The sequence below is a fragment of the Psittacula echo genome, assembly GCF_963264785.1.
Source record: "Psittacula echo genome assembly, chromosome: 6".
In the NCBI taxonomy this organism is placed as follows: domain Eukaryota; kingdom Metazoa; phylum Chordata; class Aves; order Psittaciformes; family Psittacidae; genus Psittacula; species Psittacula echo.
In genome coordinates, this window is record NC_137743.1 from 31,054,841 (window position 1) to 31,076,511 (window position 21,671).

General features: G+C 42.0%; 1 protein-coding gene across 1 annotated transcript; it reads left to right on the plus strand.

Moving 5' to 3' along the window:
* Positions 1-985: 985 nt before the first annotated feature.
* Positions 986-16,497, plus strand: LOC308223349 (glycerol-3-phosphate dehydrogenase [NAD(+)], cytoplasmic-like; the record flags this gene model as incomplete). The annotated part of the gene is made up of 8 exons (XM_080622177.1): positions 986-1,026; positions 6,997-7,174; positions 9,022-9,162; positions 10,393-10,531; positions 12,983-13,095; positions 14,614-14,847; positions 14,998-15,104; positions 16,401-16,497. The coding sequence occupies 8 exons, from the start codon at positions 986-988 to the stop codon at positions 16,495-16,497; spliced, it is 1,050 nt and encodes a 349-aa protein (XP_080478303.1).
* Between the last annotated feature and the right edge of the window lie 5,174 nt (positions 16,498-21,671).

Below are 21,671 nucleotides of genomic sequence, written 5' to 3' on the forward strand. Positions count from 1 at the left end.
AGGCGAGCTGAACATATGTGTACCTCCAGAAACACCCACGGGCTTCTGAAATGCTGGCAGCCAGCCTCCATCTATGAATCATGAGGTCGGGCGTTCTTGTCACACACAGCCAGAAACCCACTGAGCCAAGCTCTGGTGCAAAGGCAGCAGATGTGGTCACTGCTGAGCCTACAGCCTCCCGTAGTGGAAGGGAGCTGGAGCATGGCAAGATGAGAGGAAGGAGGAGAGCAGGCACAGGTGCAGGAGTGCAGGGGAGGTAGCAAATGCAGCTCTGGCTAAAAAATGAGAAAGAAAGGCTGCTTTGAAGAGAATGCGGAGTCGGTGGAGAGTTGAGAGGTAAAATGTGATAGTTTGTAGGGGTTTATGCATGATTAGACCATGTTGGGGAAAAGGAACAACACTCCATTTCCTTCTTTCTTGCAGATAAATTTTACGGGATGCCCCATATTAAAAGTTGTGATATAACCCATGATTTATCAGCTGAATTTGTCTCTGCAGATGCACTCATAACCTTTCCCTGGTGTGTTCCTCATCTATCGGAAGCATTTGAGCCATGATGCACCTGTCTGGCAGAACAGGGGACCTCCAGATGTTTCTCCTTGCCCCTAAGGGCCCGGCTTTTATCCTTCCCAAGCTCTGCCACCTTACCCACCCTGCAGAAACCCCCTGGGCTGCCGATAGGCGGGAAGGTCTCACACCACGAGAAGTGCCGGGCTGCCCTGCCTTGCCCTCCCCTCCCCACCCCACGCAGGTCCTCATCCCTGTGAATGTCGGAGAAGGTGCTCATTTCCCGGTTTCCTCTCCAGGGCACTAAATAGCAGGGCATTCCCTAGGAGAAAGCACCGGCGCAGGCGGAGCCGGGGGGCAGTACCGGGACTGCCCCCCGGCGCCGCCGCCCGCTCACGCCCGTCCCTCCCGCAGGCGCCGAGGGTCGGGCCGGGAAGGGCCGCCGGCAGCAGCGCCGAGCGGCAGGGCAGCCCGCAGTATGTCACCGCTCCGCGTCTGCATCGTCGGCTCGGGGAACTGGTGAGTATCCCAGCACGGGGGGACTCTGAGCCCCCCCGCCTCTTCCATTCCGCACTCCTCCCTTTATTCCCATTTCTTTCCTTTTTCCCCCCTCTTTGTCGTCCTCCCCCAACCCCCGCAGCGGGCGCACACCGGGACAGCCGGGCCGTACCGCGCCGCGGGCCGGCTCCCCCCGCCACTCCTGGGTGCTTCGCAACAGGTCCGGTGCTGAGAGCGGCAGCGCTGGGGGCAGCCGGGGGTCTCCATAGTCCTGAAACCGCGGCCCCGGTGCCGACCATGTCGTGCCTCAGTCTCCCGGACTCTCTGAGCAGGGACTGCCGCCCCTGGGAGATGCAGCAGGCAGTGAGAGCATGAAAGACATGGGGCTCCTGCATCTCTGGGCTGTGTAAGCCGTTTAAAGCCTGACGACAGGCTAGAGAGATTCACAAGAGGAACAGAGCTGTGCCTCTGTGGCTGTGTATGCGGGTAGCTGGGCCCAGGTGGTTCAAATTTAAGCATTCAGTAATGCTGTTAGTATTCCTTTGAAAGAACTAGGGCGCAGGCTCCGTTTAAAGCCATGACTTATTGTCATCTTTCACTTCCATCCCCCTTGGTGTGTCATTTTGCATCTTGGTGCAGATGCAGCCCTATACAGGCCTTGTGTTCAGGTCCCCCATTTATCCTTATCCACATTCATAAGAATATGTTTGCTACTGCTCAGTCCCTTCTAGCCTGGATAGAAGCTCCAGAGCTCCTTCAGTCAGACCCCAGTGAAGGCAGTAAACCCTATTGCACTGGACTTTGCATCTTACTTCTCTTATGGTTTATGTAAACTGAGTACAAACAAACAGACCAACGTGTATGTGCATGCACCTGGGATTAGCAAACCCAGCCTTCAGGTAGCTCTGTGGATTGTTTTTGTACCAGGCAAGCAAGCCTCTTCAAATTTTTAAAATATCTGACAGCTAAAGGGAAGCAAATGCCAAAAAAAAAAAAAAAATCAGGTGTGGGAGTGGTTGCTTGTGAGCTGCTGAAAACACAACATACCTAAAGCACAGCTCTTTGCCTTCCTGCCTTGCAAAACCCAGTCCACTGCTTTCCAAGACCCCACATGAATGCTCTTTCTGATCACAGGCTTTTTGTGCATGATGTCTCTCAGACACAGCCCGTGACACATAACTGCACAGCTAAGTCTTCTTTGGGAACTCATCATCATGCATCTGCCTTTCTCTGGCCCTGACAGATACAGTCCTGCCCCATGATTTCTGTACCAGCTTTTTTCCGACTGCTGCTTTTAGCATGTCATTCCATGGCTTGCATCCCTGCCTTCTTTTCCCTCACTTTATCTTAACCACAGACATCCAAGCCTCGGCAGGCAGCTCATTGTCGCTTCCAAGCTCCTGAACTCCCATGGCTGTATCCTTGGGAGTCAGTTTTTAGCTCTGGTCAGTCCATAGTGACAGCCTTCATTGTTCTCTTACTGCATCCTCAAGCAAGCACCCCCTGCTTTTCCCAAGCTGTCCCCTTACTGTAAGACATTCTTCAAAGCCTCTTGATTGTCTCCTTTCAGAAGCCATACTTGAGAAAGGAGAAAGTTCGCCTTTTTCACAGGTACCTACAAACTTGAAAAGGGTTATGCCACAGACATATTGAGACCCCAGCCCATTCAATACTGTGTACTTACTCATGCTGCCTGTCTGCCTGGGCCCATCTCTTGCTTCCTACCGTATACATAGCCTGTAAATCCTTGGGGAGGAGATAAACATTGTGCTCAGATGTTCAAATCACATCTATTCATAGGCTCTGTGGCAGAACAGGTTGTATTAGCATGACATAGAAAAGCCATGTTTGTCTTTGGCAAACATTTTTATTCTTATGTTCCTCCTGAATATTTGGGTGACAGTTCAGATTGCTGCTCTTGAGTCTTTCCTGCAGCTCAGAACTGAGGCTGACAATGCAGGGTGTTGCAATAGCTCATGTCAGCTGCAGAAGTTCAGCAGATCACTGGGACTTCCTAAGTCAACACTGCCAGGAGGCTCATGAGTGGTATGGTTGAACAAAGTACTACACTGCATTTTGTGGTTGCCAGCCAGGTGCAGGAGGGTGTGTGTTTACATTAACCATGGTTCAGTTACCCGTTTTTAAAAATAGAGGTTTAGTTTACTTACTGGCCTTTCAGAATCCAAAATCTCTCCCAAGCTTCTCAGATTTGCTTGGACTGCAGATTCTCTAGCAGAGCTCCAGCTCAAGCTAGGTTCTTGTCTTCAACATGGACAGATGGCCAGGCTTTTTGCAGAGGTGTGTGAAAGGAAAACAAGAACCAGCAATCATAAATTGAACCAGAGGAGATTCTGACTCAATATATAAAGAGAGGAGATAAAAACAACTCTTTGAGAATAATAAAGCATTGGGACAGGTTGCCTGGAGAGGAGGTGGTTCTTGGAGAGTTTTCAAGACTTGATTGAATAAAGCCCTGGGTAACCCATCTGTACTCACTGTTGTTCCCACTTTGGAGACCTCTGATGGTCCCTTCCAACCTTAGCAATACTATAATTTAAAAAACTTGAGGTGGTTGCCTAGGAAAGAGACCGGAAGAAGACATGATCATCTTCAAATATCTGAAGGAGAAAAATAATATTCCACCCTTCTAGTCTAGAAATGGGCTTAAACTGTGGTAAGAAAGACAGGTTAAATGTGAGGATGATCTTCCTAATGCTGAGGATAGCAAAGACCTGAGATGGGCTGGTTGGGGAAGGGAAGAGACCTGCAACCATTGAGGTCTTTAAGACCTCCTCAGAAAAACTATTAGGAACAGCATAAGTTCCCAATATACTTTAAAGTATTTAATGGATTAGCTGCTTTGCGGGATCCATTAACCTTTATTCTTTATCAAATCTGAGGTATGTCTCAATCACTTTCATATTCACATATGTAAATAACAGGTCTTATTTGAGTTATTCTATATCAAAGCTTTCTTATTATCCTGATAGAAAATCTGCAGATAAAAGCTTTTATTTTCTTAGCAATATGTAAATCACTTCTAACATGAATTAACATAATTGGGAAAAAAGCCCTGATTGGCAGTTTTTACTTACTTTAAAGAATTATCTAAGTGGAGTTCTCTGCTTTCTATTAATCTTCACTAAATTGAGTTTTGGAGAAAATAAATCCATGGCGAAATCTTTATACATGAGCATCCTTGTTTGCATAAGCAGCCCTCTTCTGCCAAGCCTGTGTAGTCTACCAAACACCACCTTCATAGGCAAGGAATTCTTCTTCCCAAGGCTGGTGACTGAATTTTAAATGGACTAACTAAAATAGAGCAGCAGGTTTTGAACTGTTTGAAGGGTTTGTGGTGACTGATCAACGCCTTTTAAGCGTTCAATCTTTTCTGCCCCAAGTCCTCATTCATCTAAAGAGAAACCAAAGGAAAACACTGTTATTTATGGAGCTACTTTTATGCCTGAGATACCTTCACTGATATCTTGTCACTAGGAAAACACTTGGGTGGCAACATCCGAGTGTGGTGGTAATGACAGCTCTGCTAGAAGATCAGATTTATCTACTGAGAGTTGAAAGTCCCATTCAGTATTTGAGAGGTTAGAGCTGCTGTGTACATCCTTCATCATAAAATCACATGAACTTGGTCATAGCTAGAAAAGTTGGTTTTATGGATAGGCTTGAGTTCTCAGTTCATCATGCAGGTTGTGCTGAAAACTCCTGCATAAGCTGGACAATGGATTTAGATGTCAGGTTTATCTGGGAAAAAACAACCAACCAAAACCACAACAAAAACTCAATCAAACAAAAAACACCTAACCCTTTTCTTTTAATACATATTTCTTATGCAGAGCACAATTCATCCTCAGTTCAAGCTTTGATTGTGCTCTCTGTAGACAGCAGGGTAAGAGAACCAGAATATAAGTAATTTTATAAATGATATGAATGCATGATATGGCTGCATGTCTTTTTTTAAAAAAAAGCAGAACTCTTGCAATAAAGGTTCACGCCTAAAACATTTCGCTAAATGTTTTAAAGGGCTAAAACCAATCATCCCTTAAAAACCAAACCCGACACCAAAACCCCAAACCAACCAACCAACCAAACAAAAAAACAAAAGCCAAAACCAACTAATCAAACAAACAAAAAAGCATTATGACAGCTCAGGATATAGCATATAGTCAACACTCAGCAAAGTGAAACATGATCTCAGTAGTATTTCTTTATTGTTAAAAGATTAAGATGAAGCCCTTACTCTTTTATTGCTTATTGAGCAATTCGGCCTTGTGTGAACCTGTTATATCAAAAATGTGGTTGAGCCAAGGAGAGACAGTTACAATGTGGTTTCCCTTTGAACCACTGGCAGCACAGACCTACCTGGACTTCGTCTTGGATATGCGGGAGACCTTTACCAGTCCCAGAAAACATATCACAGCTAAATCCTGTTCATACTGCTTGTTGCAGGTGTGTTATAAGTGGGTCAGAGGACAAGAGTGTAGCAACTGGAGCTCCTCCTTCAGTCATGGCAGTAAAATGGCCAGTACTCAAAAGATTAAAGTAGCATTAAAATCGAAAGAGAACAGAGGAGTAAAAGTAATCATAGAATAGTTAGGGTTGGAAAGGACCTTAAGATCATCTAGTTCCAGCCCCCCTGCCATGGGCAGGGACACCCCACACTAAACCATGCCACCCAAGTCCTCATCCAACCTGGCCTTGAACACCACCAAGGATGGAGCATTCACAACCTCCCTGGGCAACCCATTCCAGTGCCTCACCACCCTCACAGTAAAGGACTTCTTCCTTATATCCAATCTAAACTTCCCCTGTTTAAGTTTGAACCCATTACCCCTTGTCCTATCACTACAGTCCCTGATGAAGAGTCCCTCCCCAGCATCCTTGTAGGCCCCCTTCAGATACTGGAAGGCTGCTATGAGGTCTCCATGCAGCCTTCTCTTCTCCAGGCTGAACAGCCCCAACTTTCTCAGCCTGTCTTCATACGGGAGGTGCTCCAGTCCCCTGATCATCCTCGTGGCCCTCCTCTGGACTTGTTCCAACAGTTCCATGTCCTTTTTATGTTGAGGACACCAGAACTGCACACAATACTCCAAGTGAGGTCTCACATGATCAGAGTAGAAGGGCAGGATCACCTCCTTCAACCTGGTGGTCACGCTTCTCCCTATATAATTTAGAGATCATGAAACAATACTGCCAATATTTTCTGTGGGGTTTTTAACTCTCTCTTGCCAAGAAAATAAGTGAATGTTTGCAATTCTACAGTGGTGATGGGGAAATAAAATTAGTGTCTGAGCTGAAATTAAAAAATGCTCAGCCTTCCTGAAGAACAGTAAACTGGATGGTTAAAATATCCTCAGGCTGCAACTATTACGGACCCTGTTCTGGTGATAAATAGAACAATAAATAAAGAGAAACCATCAGCCTGAAGACTTTATTTATTTATTTTAAAGAAAAGAACCATTTCTGAGGATTTGGCTTTTATATAAAATCCTAATTGCAACTGTTTGGTTATTGGTAGGAAAGTGGGGTGCACCTATTTTAGATGAGATGTACAAAGACTGTCACAGCAGATTGCTCAGCAGTGCTTTACCATCTGGGTTGTTCTACATTTATTCATCTTCAGAAAAAAGAAAATAAAAAATTAGCCAAGGATCAAGCAAGATTTTAATTGCAGATACTGTATTTTCAGTGCTGTTGATGGTACATCATACTTCAACTCTATAATCTTTGATATGACTTCATATCCCTTGGTTACAGTTTTGTTTTTTCTATTTCTACTTTCTGTGGTTTTAAACTGAGAGGGTTTTGATGGAGGGTAGTGGATAAAGCCTTCTGATAAATGTAGCAAGCACCTGAACTGCTCTATAGCACAGGCCTTTTTTATAAGTTCTTATATTTAAAATAATTTCTGTTTCCAATTCACAATAAAACTTTTTGTTTTCTATTAGTTGTTGGGGTTCTTTTTGCTTTTTAAAGGGGATCGGCCATAGCAAGAATAATTGGCCAAAATGTCCAGAAGTCCAACAGATTTGATCCTACTGTCAAGATATGGGTATTTGAAGAGATCATCAATGGAAGAAAACTCACAGAAATAATCAACCAAGAACATGAAAATGTTAAATACCTGCCTGGATACAAGATACCCAAAAATGTGGTAAGTTGAAAAAAAAAAACCCCAAACCAGTGGAATACTTTTATTTTGTAAGGGAGACAACATCTGGCAAAATTAAGGAAGTAATTCACTGTTTCACTCTGGTTTGCCACCTAACTCACTGGAATATAATTCACTTTTGTGACTTCTTGTCTCATGTGTCACACGTAACTTCAAACAGCCAACGCGGAGGTGCTGGTAATGCACCATCCCCCTCTCTGGCAGAAATCAGCGGAACGCTATAGATGGCAGGCAGAGATCTATCTGTCTGCACAGAGCTATTTCAAACCCACAGCATCTCGTAGAAAAAAAAGGGAAAGCTACTGCTCTCCCTTCTAAAAAAGGAATCAACAGCACAGCTAACAGCTGTGGCTTACAAGAGGCTGAATAATGAGCTATTGGCTCATGGGTAATTTCAGGCTAGCAAGACACTGCTATAATTAATAATGCTGTAAATTCCACCAAAAATATAAGGTATTTAACTTTCATGAACATTTAAAATACCGAGTTATGCAATTCTAATTAATCTAATTAAATTAATCAGCTTAGATGATTTACTGCTACTGAAGCAAGCAAGGTGAGGGGTTTTGCCTATTTGGGATTTTGCCAAATGCCCCTGTTTTGTGAATTAAAGAAAGTAGCACCACGTTTCTGGAGCAGTTGCAGTGGTAAAAGGAAGTTCAGACACTGCACATGGTGGGTCTCCTTGCTTGGAGAGTGGCTATATTTAGTACTGCATTTAGTGCTGCAATTGCATATTTGCACTCCTGTGATTTGAACTTGGCACACAGTTCTCCTGGGGTACAATTGACTTATCACTTAGTTTTACAGCCTTCTAGCAGGTCAACAGGCTTGTCATCACCACTTGAGATCAGCCTCATCCTCTCTATAGCAAAGTCTGAGCCTTCACCAGCAGTAAAGCCTGGAGGGACCCTCACATCTTAATTTCTTACTGAGGGAAAAAACAACCAAACCCAACTAATTTTTTCCTTGCATTGCTCTACAGCATCTTGGTTAGAGGAGCACAGTCTGTACAGCACTACCAGCCTTTGCCCCACTCCCACTTTGCTGTTACCCTGGAGAAGCAGCCTTGCTGGCAGCAGTTCTGGTTCTCCCACTAGGAATCCTCTTGCTCTAAGGCTGTGTGCTCCAAGGCTGCTCCCAAGAGTGATATTTTCCCTAACTGCAAACTGCTTGTGATAGCAGGCTCAAAATCACCTGCCATTGCCTTTGCAGCCTGGCTTAAATTGTTCTGAGTAATGCTAACATTCAGAGGAAGATACAGCTTTCTAGTTACTAAGCATGCTGTATAGGATTTTGTAACTATTGGTCAATTTTAGTATATATTTAAAACAAAGACACATAACCCCAAAGATTATGATAATCTCTGCTTTTTTATATAGTTTATTCCTGACTAAGTCTCAGCTGGTGATGTGTGGAAACTAAAGACTGCCAGAAGAGGCTCTGTCTCACCATCCCAGTTTGTTCCTGTGCTCCTAGTACTACCATTCATTCCAAAAGAACCATATAGGGTTGCTCAGGAACTGCCTGATGGAGCTGAACCAGCAAAGGGGCTTCCCAGGATGTTGCAAGTTTAGAAAGTATAGTGTCTTCCCGGGCTGGGATAAATTATAAAAAAAATATTAAAAATACAAACCTAAAATAGTCTGCTTTGGATATTTCAGAAGAGATCTGTAGCTGCTCAAATGAAGAGCTAGCAGCTGTGCCACAGTGCCAGTAAAAATTAAGGCCATGTTTGCAACACATCTGCAAAGGCTGCAGCACGTTGTTATCTTGTGAGGTGTGAGGATTCCTACGTGGGCTCATTTTGGCTGTCACTCTTGTCCCAGGTGGCTGTACCAGACGTGGTCGAAGCAACAAGTTGGGCAGATATTTTAGTGTTTGTTCTGCCACACCAATTCATTGGACGAATCTGTGAGCAGGTTGCAGACCACATAAAGCCCGGGACATTTGGGATTTCCCTGATCAAGGTAAGTTGTCAACTCCACAAGACTCCAACTGTATGGAGTAAATAAATAGCTTCAACTTAAGGATAAGAGCTCCAGCCCTCTGCTGCATGCTATGCATAAAAAGAAGCATTTCTTTCTGCAAGAGTTAAAGCATACACAGCCTCTGCCAACCCTTCTGCTTCCCATGAGAGGAAAGGATGGGGCAACCTAGCCAGGCTAAGAGTATTTGTTTTTGCCAGCCATCTTTAGCCTGGATAAATTCCCACTTGGACCAGCATGGAGGTGAAAATGGACAGAGAGAGGACTGCACAAGCTGGTGCTGCTGCCAATAAAAATACTCAGACTGCAGCCTCAATTAACTCTTAACGGGAAAGAGTGCTGGGTCAAAGTGCCTCTTCCAAGTACATGCTAAAGTTGTTCTTGGCAGCCTTAGAATGGCATAATAACAACTAATGATGTTGCAGAACTGAGACCGTTTCAATCTGGCATGAACTGAGGAATCTCTTTTTAAGGTTAGAGGTACCAGATTAGGAGAATCTTAAAAGGAATTAATATTTTAATCTCAATTGAGAATCTCAAACTAAAAGCCAGAGGCAAAGCATAGGCATAAAGTCTACCTCTTCTTCTTTTGGTTGCATTACAGAAAATATACAATTTAAAGTTGTCATGAAAGAAATGTAATTCAGGTTTTCAGACTGCAATACCAGCTCTTTCCCTCCCACTTTGTTCCCCTATAGAAATTATCTCACAAGAAGCAGTACACAGAGGAGAAGAGGTGGGGAAGGAAGGAAATTCCTGCAAATTGACTTCTTTCTTTAGCTTAAAAAACCAAACCCAAACAAGACAGTTCAGTATACTCTGTAATACCAATGAAGCACTCACATTAATACTTGGATCTTGCAAAAACTCCACTGGTTATAGGTGTAATTTAAAAGTCTGGTTCTGTACGACAGAAATTAAACACAAAGGAATAATACAACATTAAAGAAAGCCTCAGGAAAGCAGTACTAGATGTGAGGCTTCTTGCAGGGTTACCTCACTGTTGCTTTCTTTTCCCTGAACTTGCCTTGAGTTTGCAGTTATCAAAGTACAAACCGAGAACATTCGGGTCAATGACTAATGCTAGGAAATATAAGACTCAGTTAAAATCAGAGAGCTGCAGGCAATAGGACACTTTCTGCTTTACCAGTGCTCCACTGCTGTAATTTTCTTATTCTAACAATTTGGCTTTGACTATCACCTTTTATTCAGGGGATTGATGAGGGTCCTGAAGGCCTGAAGCTCATATCAGACCTCATTCGAGAGAAACTGAAAATAGAAATCAGCGTGCTTATGGGGGCCAACATAGCCAAAGAAGTGGCTGACGAGAAGTTCTGTGAAACCACCATTGGTAACTATTGCAAAGAGCAAATTGGAGCTGCTGGCTGCAATTCAACATCACCTGTGGCTGGGCAACAGGGATAACCTCTGGAGAAAGCAGAGGGATGTGATAGGTCGCAGGTGGTTCCCAAATGGCACGGTGCATGTTTTGCTCATTCAAGGAGGCAGAATTATTTCTAGGGAGTTTGGTGCTGGCAGGATCAGACCAAACTGACAGCAAGTTTCCGTGCCAAGAGTTAATTTAAACCATTAAAAAATTACAGCTTAATCCTGTTTCTGAGGAGTTGGCAAGAGCCACCTTTTGTGTCTGTACAGCTCAACACTGAGTACATCAGCAATTTATACACTATACAGTCTAGACAGAGAAGTGTAATCAGAAGCTTGTATGTGCTCATGCTCCCTGAGGTGTATGTATCCATCTTCAAAATTTCTTTGTTTTTAAAAAATCCCAAACAAACACCAAACCAAACCCCCAGTAACATTCTGTTCCTCCCTCCCATTCCAACTGCTTGCCAAGACATAGCCTCAGATCCTCCCAGCACTGAGTCTGACCTGATTTGGAAAGTTTATACAGTAGTTTTTAAAACCCATTGATTTTTAAAGTCAGTCAAAATTAAAGTTACATCGTTCCATAGCTAGGGAAGGAAAATAAAAGTAGCAATACTGCTCCTTTGCTTGCAAATTTTACAGTGGTAGTGAAAACCATACCATCTGGGCATTTGTTGTGGGTAGAGCAACTGGTGCAAATAGGACTAGCCATGATTAGGGGAGTTGAGCAATATTTATTTATCCTACACCTGGGTCGGAGCAATCCCAGGCACAGCTACAGGTTGGGCAGAGAAGAGATTCAGAGCAGCCCTGCAGAGGACTTGGGGGTATTCGTTGATGAGAAAATGAACATGAGCCAGCTTCAGTGTGCGCTCGCAGCCCAGAAAGCCAACCGTATCCTGGGCTGCATCAAAAGGAGCGTGACCAGCAGGTCAAAGGAGGTGATCCTGCCCCTCTACTCTCGTGAGACCTCACTTGGAGTATTGTGTGCAGTTCTGGTGTCCTCAACATAAAAAGGACATGGAACTGTTGGAACAAGTCCAGAGGAGGGCCATGAGGATGATTAGGGACTGGAGCACCTCCTGTATGAAGATAGGCTGAGAAAGTTGGGGCTGTTTAGCCTGGAGAAGAGAAGGCTGTGTGGAGACCTCAGAGCAGCCTTCCAGTATCTGAAGGGGGCCTACAAGGATGCTGGGGAGGGACTCTTCATCAGGGACTGTAGTGACAGGACAAGGGGTAACGGGTTCAAACTTAAACAAGGGAAGTTTAGATTGGATATAAGGAAGAAGTCCTTTACTGTGAGGGTGGTGAGGCACTGGAATGGGTTGCCCAGGGAAGCTGTGAATGCTCCATCCTTGGTGGTGTTCAAGGCCAGGTTGGACAGAGCCTTGGGTGACATGGTTTAGTGTGGGGTGTCCCTGCCTATGGCAGGGGGGTTGGAACTAGATGGTCTTAAGGTCCTTTCCAACCCTAACTATTCTATGATTCAATGATTCTATTTCCTTGGGCAGAATTTAACTTCTGCTGGCCCACTTTGTAGCCATGCTGTGATGATGATTGTGCAAAGTGCTTTGCCCGCTTTTTTTGTCCTCATGGTAAGCCACGTAGCCTAGAAACAGCCACCTCAAAGTGATTGGGTATCCCCTGGCATCAATTATTGTGAAGAGTGAGAAGCAAACCCCAAATTTCCTGTGAGATGGGGCAGAAACCTCATAGCTACCAGAGTGTGATGTCCCAGGCTAGTAAAACTCCCTGCTGAGCATCACCCGAAAGAAATTGAGGTACTTGTATAAAAATTAAGTGAAACGCCATTCAGAAATCTTTGCCCAGCTGGCTGCGTGCTCTCTGGATAAAGTCAGACCCCAGCCCCTTTACTGCTGAGGGCTCTCTTTCAACACCCAGGGTGAGCACTGTAATGACATTATACATGACCTCCACAGAATTGGCTACTAAAATGTTTCAGCAGTGCCAACATTCAACTTCATTATCTGTGGATCTCCCTGTAACTGGGAGCATTAATCATTTGCACCCCATAATAATATTTAGCAATTACACCTGCTTACATTTTTAAAGCAGAAATTATACTGTTGTGCTATACAAAGTGATTTGTAAGTATCATCTTTAGCAAGGTTTGTGGTTATACAGGATTTCTCAGGCAGAAAGTTGTGTAGGGGGCTATCTGCTTACAAACTCTTTAAGGTGTTGTTAAGTGATGCTTGGTCAATGCTGTGTGATACATTTAACACTGGCTCCCAGCAGCGATGAGCTGCTGTCACACAAATGTCTTGTTTAGTAACACCCAGTTACTGGAACAACAAACCTCAAGAGATGCCTCGAACCTTATTCCAGGTTTCAGTTAATTGTGCGTACTCTGAAACACTGCAAACTCACTCTGTCACCTTACTTCCCACAGGCTGCAAAAATGAAAAACAAGGGGAAATCTTTAAAGAATTAATGCAGACCCCAAATTTCAGGATTACCGTGGTGCTTGACTCTGATACAGTGGAGATCTGTGGAGCCTTAAAAGTGAGTGATTTCAAAGCAAAATGTTCTTATTAGGGCCAAATTCTGCCCTCACCTGAGTCTCCTGTAAGGCACAGGGTCTAATGTGAGATACCACTATGTGACTGAGTGAGCACAGACGTGTAGTTCATGTGCCAGTTTTCCAACCTGTAAAGAAGGGAAAATTTACTTAAAAAAATAACTGCTGTCAAAGTATTTCCAAATAGTTGTATTTTTACTTTTAGTTTATCAGAGGCACCTCTGCTGCTGAGGGCAGAATTTAGTCTATGTATTTTCTTGTCTGCACGTTGTAAGCACAGGAAATAGACTCTTACTACATACGGTAGCTCCCACTAATAACTTATTTCCACGGTTCAAGTAGTAACTTGCTAGAAAGTTTGCATCAGAAGCAATGCTCTGTGCTGGCAGCACATCTGCGTGGCATCCACCAATGCTCACCTCCAGATCCCAGGCTGGATCAGAAATGATAACAAAATCACCAAATTTGCAATGAGGCAGCACATTCAAAGTTTGATTTTAAATGTGCTGGAAATGACTCCAGCTTGTGATCCTTTGTACTTTTTTATACACCCAATGATTTGTACTTCAATAATTCACCTTTCCTTGGAGAAGTGGGGGAGGTTAGGAAACAATTGGTCCTGTTTAACCTTACATACAAAAAGAAAATTTTCTTTACATACAACCCCAAATATCCCCTGATTTTGATTTTGGCCACAGACTGGAACCAGGGGCAGGCATAGAGGGAAGAGCGGTTGTTTCTCTTTGTGGAAAATCTTTGTTCTTCTTGAAATCATTGTTTTTGCATTGCCTTTGCTAAAGATAAAAGGTCGGTACTGGGGCACATGCATGTCTGGTGCAAACACTTCAAATACTTCAATGGCAGTACTAGGTGACATATTACTCATACACAGTGAACTACATTTTTTTAAGGACTTATTTAGGGCTGGGAATTGGAAGGTGGAAAGGGGGTGTGCAGGACAATCGTAAGGAATTGTGAAGATGTTTAGGATCCCAAAAGATTTGTTTACAGCTGTAGAAAAGGGCAATTCTACTGACTGTTTTTACATGTGAAACCCAGATTTGATCTCCTGCAGCATCTGTACATAGAGCCCATGGCTGTCTAAGTTAGAGACCCACAGACAAAACCTAGAAAGGCATGACTCCATGTGGGATATTTAAACTAACTAAAACAGAAAGGTCAGAGCATCCCAACTTGGAAGTAGCAGAAAAACGAAACATTAATTGCATACACACTGTGTGATTACAGCATATTAAACAAGATGCTTTGATTTTTGCCCATGAGAATAACAGCAGATACTTCCAAGAAATCCTGTAGTATTCCAGCTATTTTTATTCAACAGTAACTGGCTGTCCACCTTCTTCGTAAACTCATGGCCATTGGAAATTGCAGACAGATTTGTGGGATTTTCTTAAAGCTCAGTGCACACTGATAAACTGCACGTCTTGTCTGACTATTTTATTTCCTTTCCTCCTCTGTATTTCACAATGAACTGTTTGTAGAACATCGTAGCAGTGGGAGCTGGGTTCTGCGATGGACTGGGTTTTGGCGATAATACAAAGGCAGCAGTGATACGCTTAGGCCTTATGGAAATGGTGGCCTTTGCCAAGATGTTCTGCAGGGGACCAGTATCAATAGCCACTTTTCTGGAAAGCTGCGGGGTTGCTGATCTAATCACTACCTGCTATGGGGGACGCAACAGAAGAGTAGCAGAAGCCTTTGCTCGCACAGGAAAAGTAAGGAAGATTTTGAAATATTTTACACTAACACATGAAGAAATCCCTCTGTGTTTTCCAAAGGCATCATTAGGCATTTACCTTCTCAATAACTGCTGGTATTGCAGCAGTATCCCCTGTGATCCAAGTAACCAGTCTTCTCTCTTCTAGTCCATTCAGGAACTGGAAAATGAGATGCTGAACGGACAAAAGCTGCAAGGTCCTCAGACCTCAGCTGAAGTCTACAAGATTCTGAAACAGAAAAATATGCTCGATAAGTAAGTGCTTTGATTTAAAAACCCCAACTGAATCAACAACAAATTATGAGTGATTCACAACCTCCTTAACAGTACTTGTTAACAGTACTTCTGTTTAATGACCTTCCTCATTTCTGCAACAACTGTTGTTGTAGATCTTGGGCCACCATTAGAGCTTCTCATTGCCGTGGTCAGTAGAATGGGGTGAAGGCTAAACAGCATTAGAAGAAACAAGCCACACACATGTAGGAAAAAAAAAGAAATAATAATCCAAAGGAGCTACCCAGACATCTACATTCCCCTAGACAAGGCTGAAACCATAGGAGTCAGCTTGCAAATATGATCTATGGGTTAAAGGGTTTCTTGCTCTTAGTATATCAGCATTACAGCTTGCCAGCAATACTGCTCTCAGTGCAAATGTTAATGAGGTTCTCTCAGTATAAAATTTGGAAGCATACTCCTAAATAAAACTTTTTACATGCATTGAATAGGTAATATGTGCTGCTATTAATGCTTTAGTGCCACAAATAATGCTGAGATAAAAAAGTACCTCTAATTCTTTGGGATTATGAAAGATTACTTATAATTTTAAACCTTTGTCTCAGTTTATCTAATAGAAAAGCTAAACTTCCTTCCATCCCATTCCCTCTCATACATGAGCAGTACTGAGAGACCAAACGCCACTAAAGAATGCTTAAAAAGCCTCCAATTATTAGAATTATAACAGATACAGAAAATGAAAGTGGCATTATCTTTCAAAAATGAGAAAATAAAAGCTCCTTTTGACAGGACATGAACTTTAAATCAAACTTGACCTAATAAGTATCATATAATTGCACTTAGTTACATATTTGGTTCTAAGTCATGCAGCGGACTCATATTTTACCACATAATGACTAAGACAGCTTGGAAAAGGGAAAGAACATTTTAGCCAGAAAAAGAAAATTGTTAGACATTTTCATTCTTTTTAGTCTTTTAGATCTGAACAATGAATGCAAATAAGACCTGCATTCTGTACACAGGAGGAAAAAGAGGATATGCAATTCAAGGATTTTTTTAATAAAAAATACTGGATAGGCATTTTGTCTCTAAAACAGCTCTCCTCTGCTGTCACCCTCCAAAAATTGCCCCTAGTTCCTCTTAATTGCCTGTAGAGTGTAGAGTCTTCCAGTAAAGGCACCTCCGAGTTAAAATTACATTGTAAAGAGAGAGAAAAAAGAGAGTGTTTTTTTTTTTTCCTTCCCATTATAAATAGAACAGAAATGTTAATATACATCAACTTTTAAAACTGTTTTCATTGCTACGCATTCCTTTTAGGTTTCCATTATTTACAACCATCTATAAGATCTGCTACGAGGGTCTACCAATCCAGGATTTCATCGCGTGCCTGCAGAACCACCCAGAGCACCTTTAGAGATTCCCTCTCCTCACCTGGTTGCATTCTCATCTTCCCAGGACTTCTGTCAACTCCATGGCAAATAAAGTAGAGGAACAGGCTGTGTGGCAGTGCTTGCTGTAAAAGCAACAAAGAATGTATTTACATATCCTCATTCTGGGGGGAAAAACTGCCTTTAAGTTTAATGCTATACCCAACAGGAAATGAATGTAAAATGTAACAGTATTTGAGTTACTAATGTGGCATTTCCCTAGAATTACCTTCTTGTCAATTTAAAACAGTTCCCATTATAAGGAACTCAGTCCAGCTCATGTGAATCTCAACATTTTGCCTACTAATATTGCTTACAGAAGAGCACAAGATACAGAAAAACTGAAGGACTCCTCCAAACAAACAAGCTATAGCATAAAAAAAGGTCTGACAGCAGCAAAATGCAATCACACGGGCAAATGTTGAGTTTCCCTAATTCCCCTCAAGCACAAACAACATTTTATACTTTGTGTCATTTATTCATTCCTGGATTTAATTTCCCAGTGTAGGCTTTCTTTGAAAAATGGGCATAGTCACTGTGCTCAGACACACACGAATGTTCAGCTGATGTAGATATAAAATAGCTTTAGGGGCAGGGCAAAGGAGAGAAGAGAGTTTTCTTGCAGGGGGATGTTTGCTTCAACTTCAGGAGACTAAGAAACCTCAGCAGTAGCCTGACCTTTGTTAAACTTACTGTACTCCATTGAAATACAGATAAAACAGTGGGAATAACCAAATATATTTGTGTTAGGGTCAGGATTTCTCAGCAAGTCATTGTCATAAATTGGTAGAAGCTGGGAGGGAAGAAGTGGAGGTTGACAGGGAGGGTGTATGCGCAGCCCAGCCTGCAGCTTGTGCACTGTTACTGTTCTGAGGACACAACCAGTTACAGTGGACCCACCTGTGATACTTGACTTTTTATACATGCATGAAAACGACCGCTGCAGACGCACAGAAATGCTGCAAAACTGCATCTGATGCTGGGTTGCATTTTAACTCTGCTGGGAAGCGCCACTGGGCTGATACCAGCACAGCTTCCCGCATCATCCCAGGCTGCGGAATAATGCCTGCCTGCCCCTGCTGTAGCTTAAGCACTGCATGTCACAGTTGAGGAGAGGGGATCTCTCTCCCTCCTGAATTTTAAACACAAACTGGTTCATAGAGCAGGGGTTTTGGTTTGCTACTGCTGGCGCTAATTTTAGAACATTAAACATTTTTAAACATCATAGCTGCACTTGGGTAACTTTACATACCTGGTGTCTTTCACAGTTAAAGCCATCTATAGAATGAACAGTGGCACATTTTGTAAACTTTGATACCCTTTTGAAAGAATCCTATTTTGAGACAAGGCAAACAAAAACGAAGAGTAACCTACTTTTGCTTCACTTTATCCGATTTTCCAGAACAGCAGAAAGGAAGGCAAGTGGGGCTTTTTATTCTCTATGTATTTGCTGACATACTGCTTAGGGGAAAAAGCAAAAAAAAGGCTAGATTATAAAATCATCTTTACTCTGCATTTTAGAGGAGTGTTGTTATCTGTTTCACGTTTATCAGAGTAATATATGTAAATGTACTGTAATTATAAATCTATTGTAAAAAGCTCAGTCTCCCACCTAGCTCAGGTACCCGAAACTGCAGCGGCGCTGATCCCTGCTGCAGAGCAGTGAAGGCAGCTCTGCGTCTGGTCACAGCTACCGGAGACACCACCACCATTCCTTCTGCTGAAGTGGGAACCATAGCCAAGTTCTTTACACAAAACTGGGAATGATGATCTCTCATTCCAAGTGGATAAAGACTTGAATATTGCATAATGTTTAAGCATCAAATACACAAGGATGGGATAAAGAATTCAGGAATCTCACCTCTTCTCCAGCAGGCTGAACTTCTGATAAGTCATGTACGAGCTAATAACAACACTGAACATTTCAAATTCAAAGTGTATCAAATAACGGTTTAATAAAGTGATCATTATGCAGGCTTAATGTCATTTCATGTTTCAAAATTTGCTCAAAAATGACTGTTGCAATAGTGGTCCTTTATTGTGTTTATTCCTGTGGTTAATAATTGTCAGCTCAAAGGAAAGCACAAGAAGAATCAATTTTCTAAAGACACTTTATTGATGAACATTTTTTCCTTCTCTTGAATGATATACTTTTTTTAAACAGTAAAATAAGGAAATTTTTACTCCATAAATAACAAAAATTAGCCCTTATATCTCAATCCCATCAAAATCTTATGTAAAATAGTTTGTTCTGTATTTACCTTCTGTACTAAAATAGGAAACACATGTTCAAGGTCAGCCAGTTCTCTCACAACAGTTGTTTTATCTCCAAGGTAAGCTTCACATTAAAAAGGCAACATTTGTGTTTTGGAAGTCTGGTAGTATAAGATCACATTACTCAGCTTACAAATAGACCCAAATCCTCAAGACTGTTACGTCTTGCAGGGGAAAGACCGTGACCTGCTCAGCCGGCTGAAAGTCACACCTAGGAAGTTCTCTGTAATTAACCTACATGCAAAGTTGTGACAGTCTCCCAAGATCTCAACTTGTTTCAAGAGCAATGGGTTTCCAGCTTTTCAGTGTGATTTTACTTGCTGCATGTTCCTCATCGTACTTATTCGAAACATTAGAATAATGTCTTCCTAAAATACGACTTACCTCAACTTCAAATTGAGCCACTACAATTGGAACTACAGGGGTAAAGAAAAAAGACTGCAAGACCAATTTACTTCCATGAGCAAACACAGAGTGTTTCAAAAAACTAAACCTGTGGGCATTACACACTGAACATGTTTCTGCTACAGACAAGTTAACTCCCTCATCTCTGAGCACTGTCTCCAGGGCTCCTGCTCCCCCACCTGCACTAGTGAACACACAAAGGAGGGTTTGGGCTGTATTTCAGAGTTTTCACACATCAGAGATGCATTAGGATGGACTTGCCACAATAGGGGTCAGGACACCTAAAGTAGCTGCCTGCAAGCTATGTATTTATTCAAAGCCAATACCAGCTTTTACAGGGCAAACTATGCTTAAGGCTACATAACTTACTAGTTTAAGCTACAGTTGTAGCTGTGTTCTACAGTCAGAAATGGCTTATGCTTCCTACTGTATTTATTTTGCTCTTAAAAACCTGAGATATGTTTTACTTCAGTTTGAGATTTGGAAGTTCACAGCAGTCTAGAAGCTTAAGTCAAACAGAGCTGAGGTAGTCAGTTTTACTCAAATACGCTTTTTGACAGTCACCAATTCATTCTCACTTTAACTTGAACTCAACACATCTCTTGGCAGTTCCAACATGGCTACAGCTGCTACTGCACTGACAGGAGAGAATGTGTTGGATTTTGCTGGCTAAATCACCTTCCTTGCCCAACTCCCCAAAGCCACATCCAGTTCTGCAGTTCACAGCCAGTTGAAGGGCTGCACATCAAAGAAGTTACGACTGATATTTCAGATTATTAAGGCAGTAATATTTTTACTTCACTGATGCAGCTACTCAGCTAAGCCAGGTGAACCTGACTATTAAGAGCTCTGACAGGCAGGCAGGTTTTCCCCTGTGGGTGCAACACAATACAGCCTCATTCTTTAGAGCATGCATACAATTCAGAATTAGGTGAGCACTGAGTTTTTAAACCATCTCCCAGTAATTCTCATGAAGAGAGAATAAAAGAAAAACCCTCAAGATAAACAACTGTGTTGAAGACAAAAATATTCAATTAAATATGACAAACACTTACACAGACAGGAGACCAGCATATCAAATACTGAGCACAATAAATTAACACCAGTAAAAAAGTTTAACAGTTATAAAGTTAACCAGAAAGTTCAGACAGTGCAAATATTTCACAGTAAGAAAAAATAACCAATAATTTCTTTTCAAGTATCAAAAGCATTGTTTTGTTGAGTGATACCATTTAAACTGTATTATTGCACAACAGACCAAAAAAATACAACATCAACCTCTGGGACCTAAGATGTATTCTCATACCTTTCTGTTTTCAAGGAATCAATTGACACTGACTGCTGATTGTGCATATATTAAAATAATCAGTGTTCACTTATTAATCTGAGTGTTTCTTAATTGGAATTTGTACATATTTAAAGCATGTGATTTCTAATTTGTATTGCTTCTCAGAAATACCTACTTAAGACTAGCCTAGGCCTTGTATAATTCAAAGCAAACTTAACCTGCAGTTAAGAAGGGGAACTAGCCCAGTGCAAGGTACTCTCTTCACTGTGATGCCTTCAGACAGTTTTAGGTTGCAGTTTACTCACCTCAGTGGTGTTGTAAGAGTTTCTTTAAATAAAAAACCCAAACAGGATTATTTGCTATACATTATAGAGTCAGAAACAAATACAAACATCCTTACAAGTGTTCTATAGAGCAGCTGTCCTTAGGTAGACAGATTTTGCTCCTTTCCTTCCTCTAACATATTTTGTTCATCAAGTGATTAACTTTGTACCAAGCTGTGCCCCCATGTGGTTCAAAATGTCCAATTCTCAAGTTCTTACAAATACCCAATCCATAGTATTTATACGCCCAAGAAAAAAAGTGGAGAAAAAAAAAAGCTAAAGACATGTTTCTTTACATATGCAATACCATTTTTGGTTTAGAGAACTCACATGGTCCTGTAAGATCATAGCTGCCATTGCTACTCATTTGCCCTTCAACAAAAAGTAAGAACAGCTGCACTGATGTTCATACTGCTTAAAAGAAAAAAAATGCCATTATTTAAGAAACAAACCAACAAAATGAAAATCAATCAGAAATCCTACCCCAATTTTACAGACTGGGTGTCAGTACTGAAATGCCTTTGTCTAGCAAGAGAATATTCAAACATCTGATGTATTTGATCTCACAGTAGAACTGGCACATACTAAATGAGAATGGGATTTCCAGAGAGTCGTCTTGGTTACCAGTCTGAAATTCTGCTTTGTGCACCTAGGAAGGTTTAAGTGAACCCCACGAATTAGTCACTTCACTGCAAACTAGTATGAATTCTGAGAAGGCTCAAGGCTGCAGAATCCAGTTGTGGGGCAATTGCCAACCACTGGTCTACTCTATTAAATTATTTCTTCCTCCCATAATTTGTAGGAATTGGCAAAACCCCAAATTGGCAAAACAAATCCCCACACCTGTTTGGGCCTGGGTTATTAGCAGTGG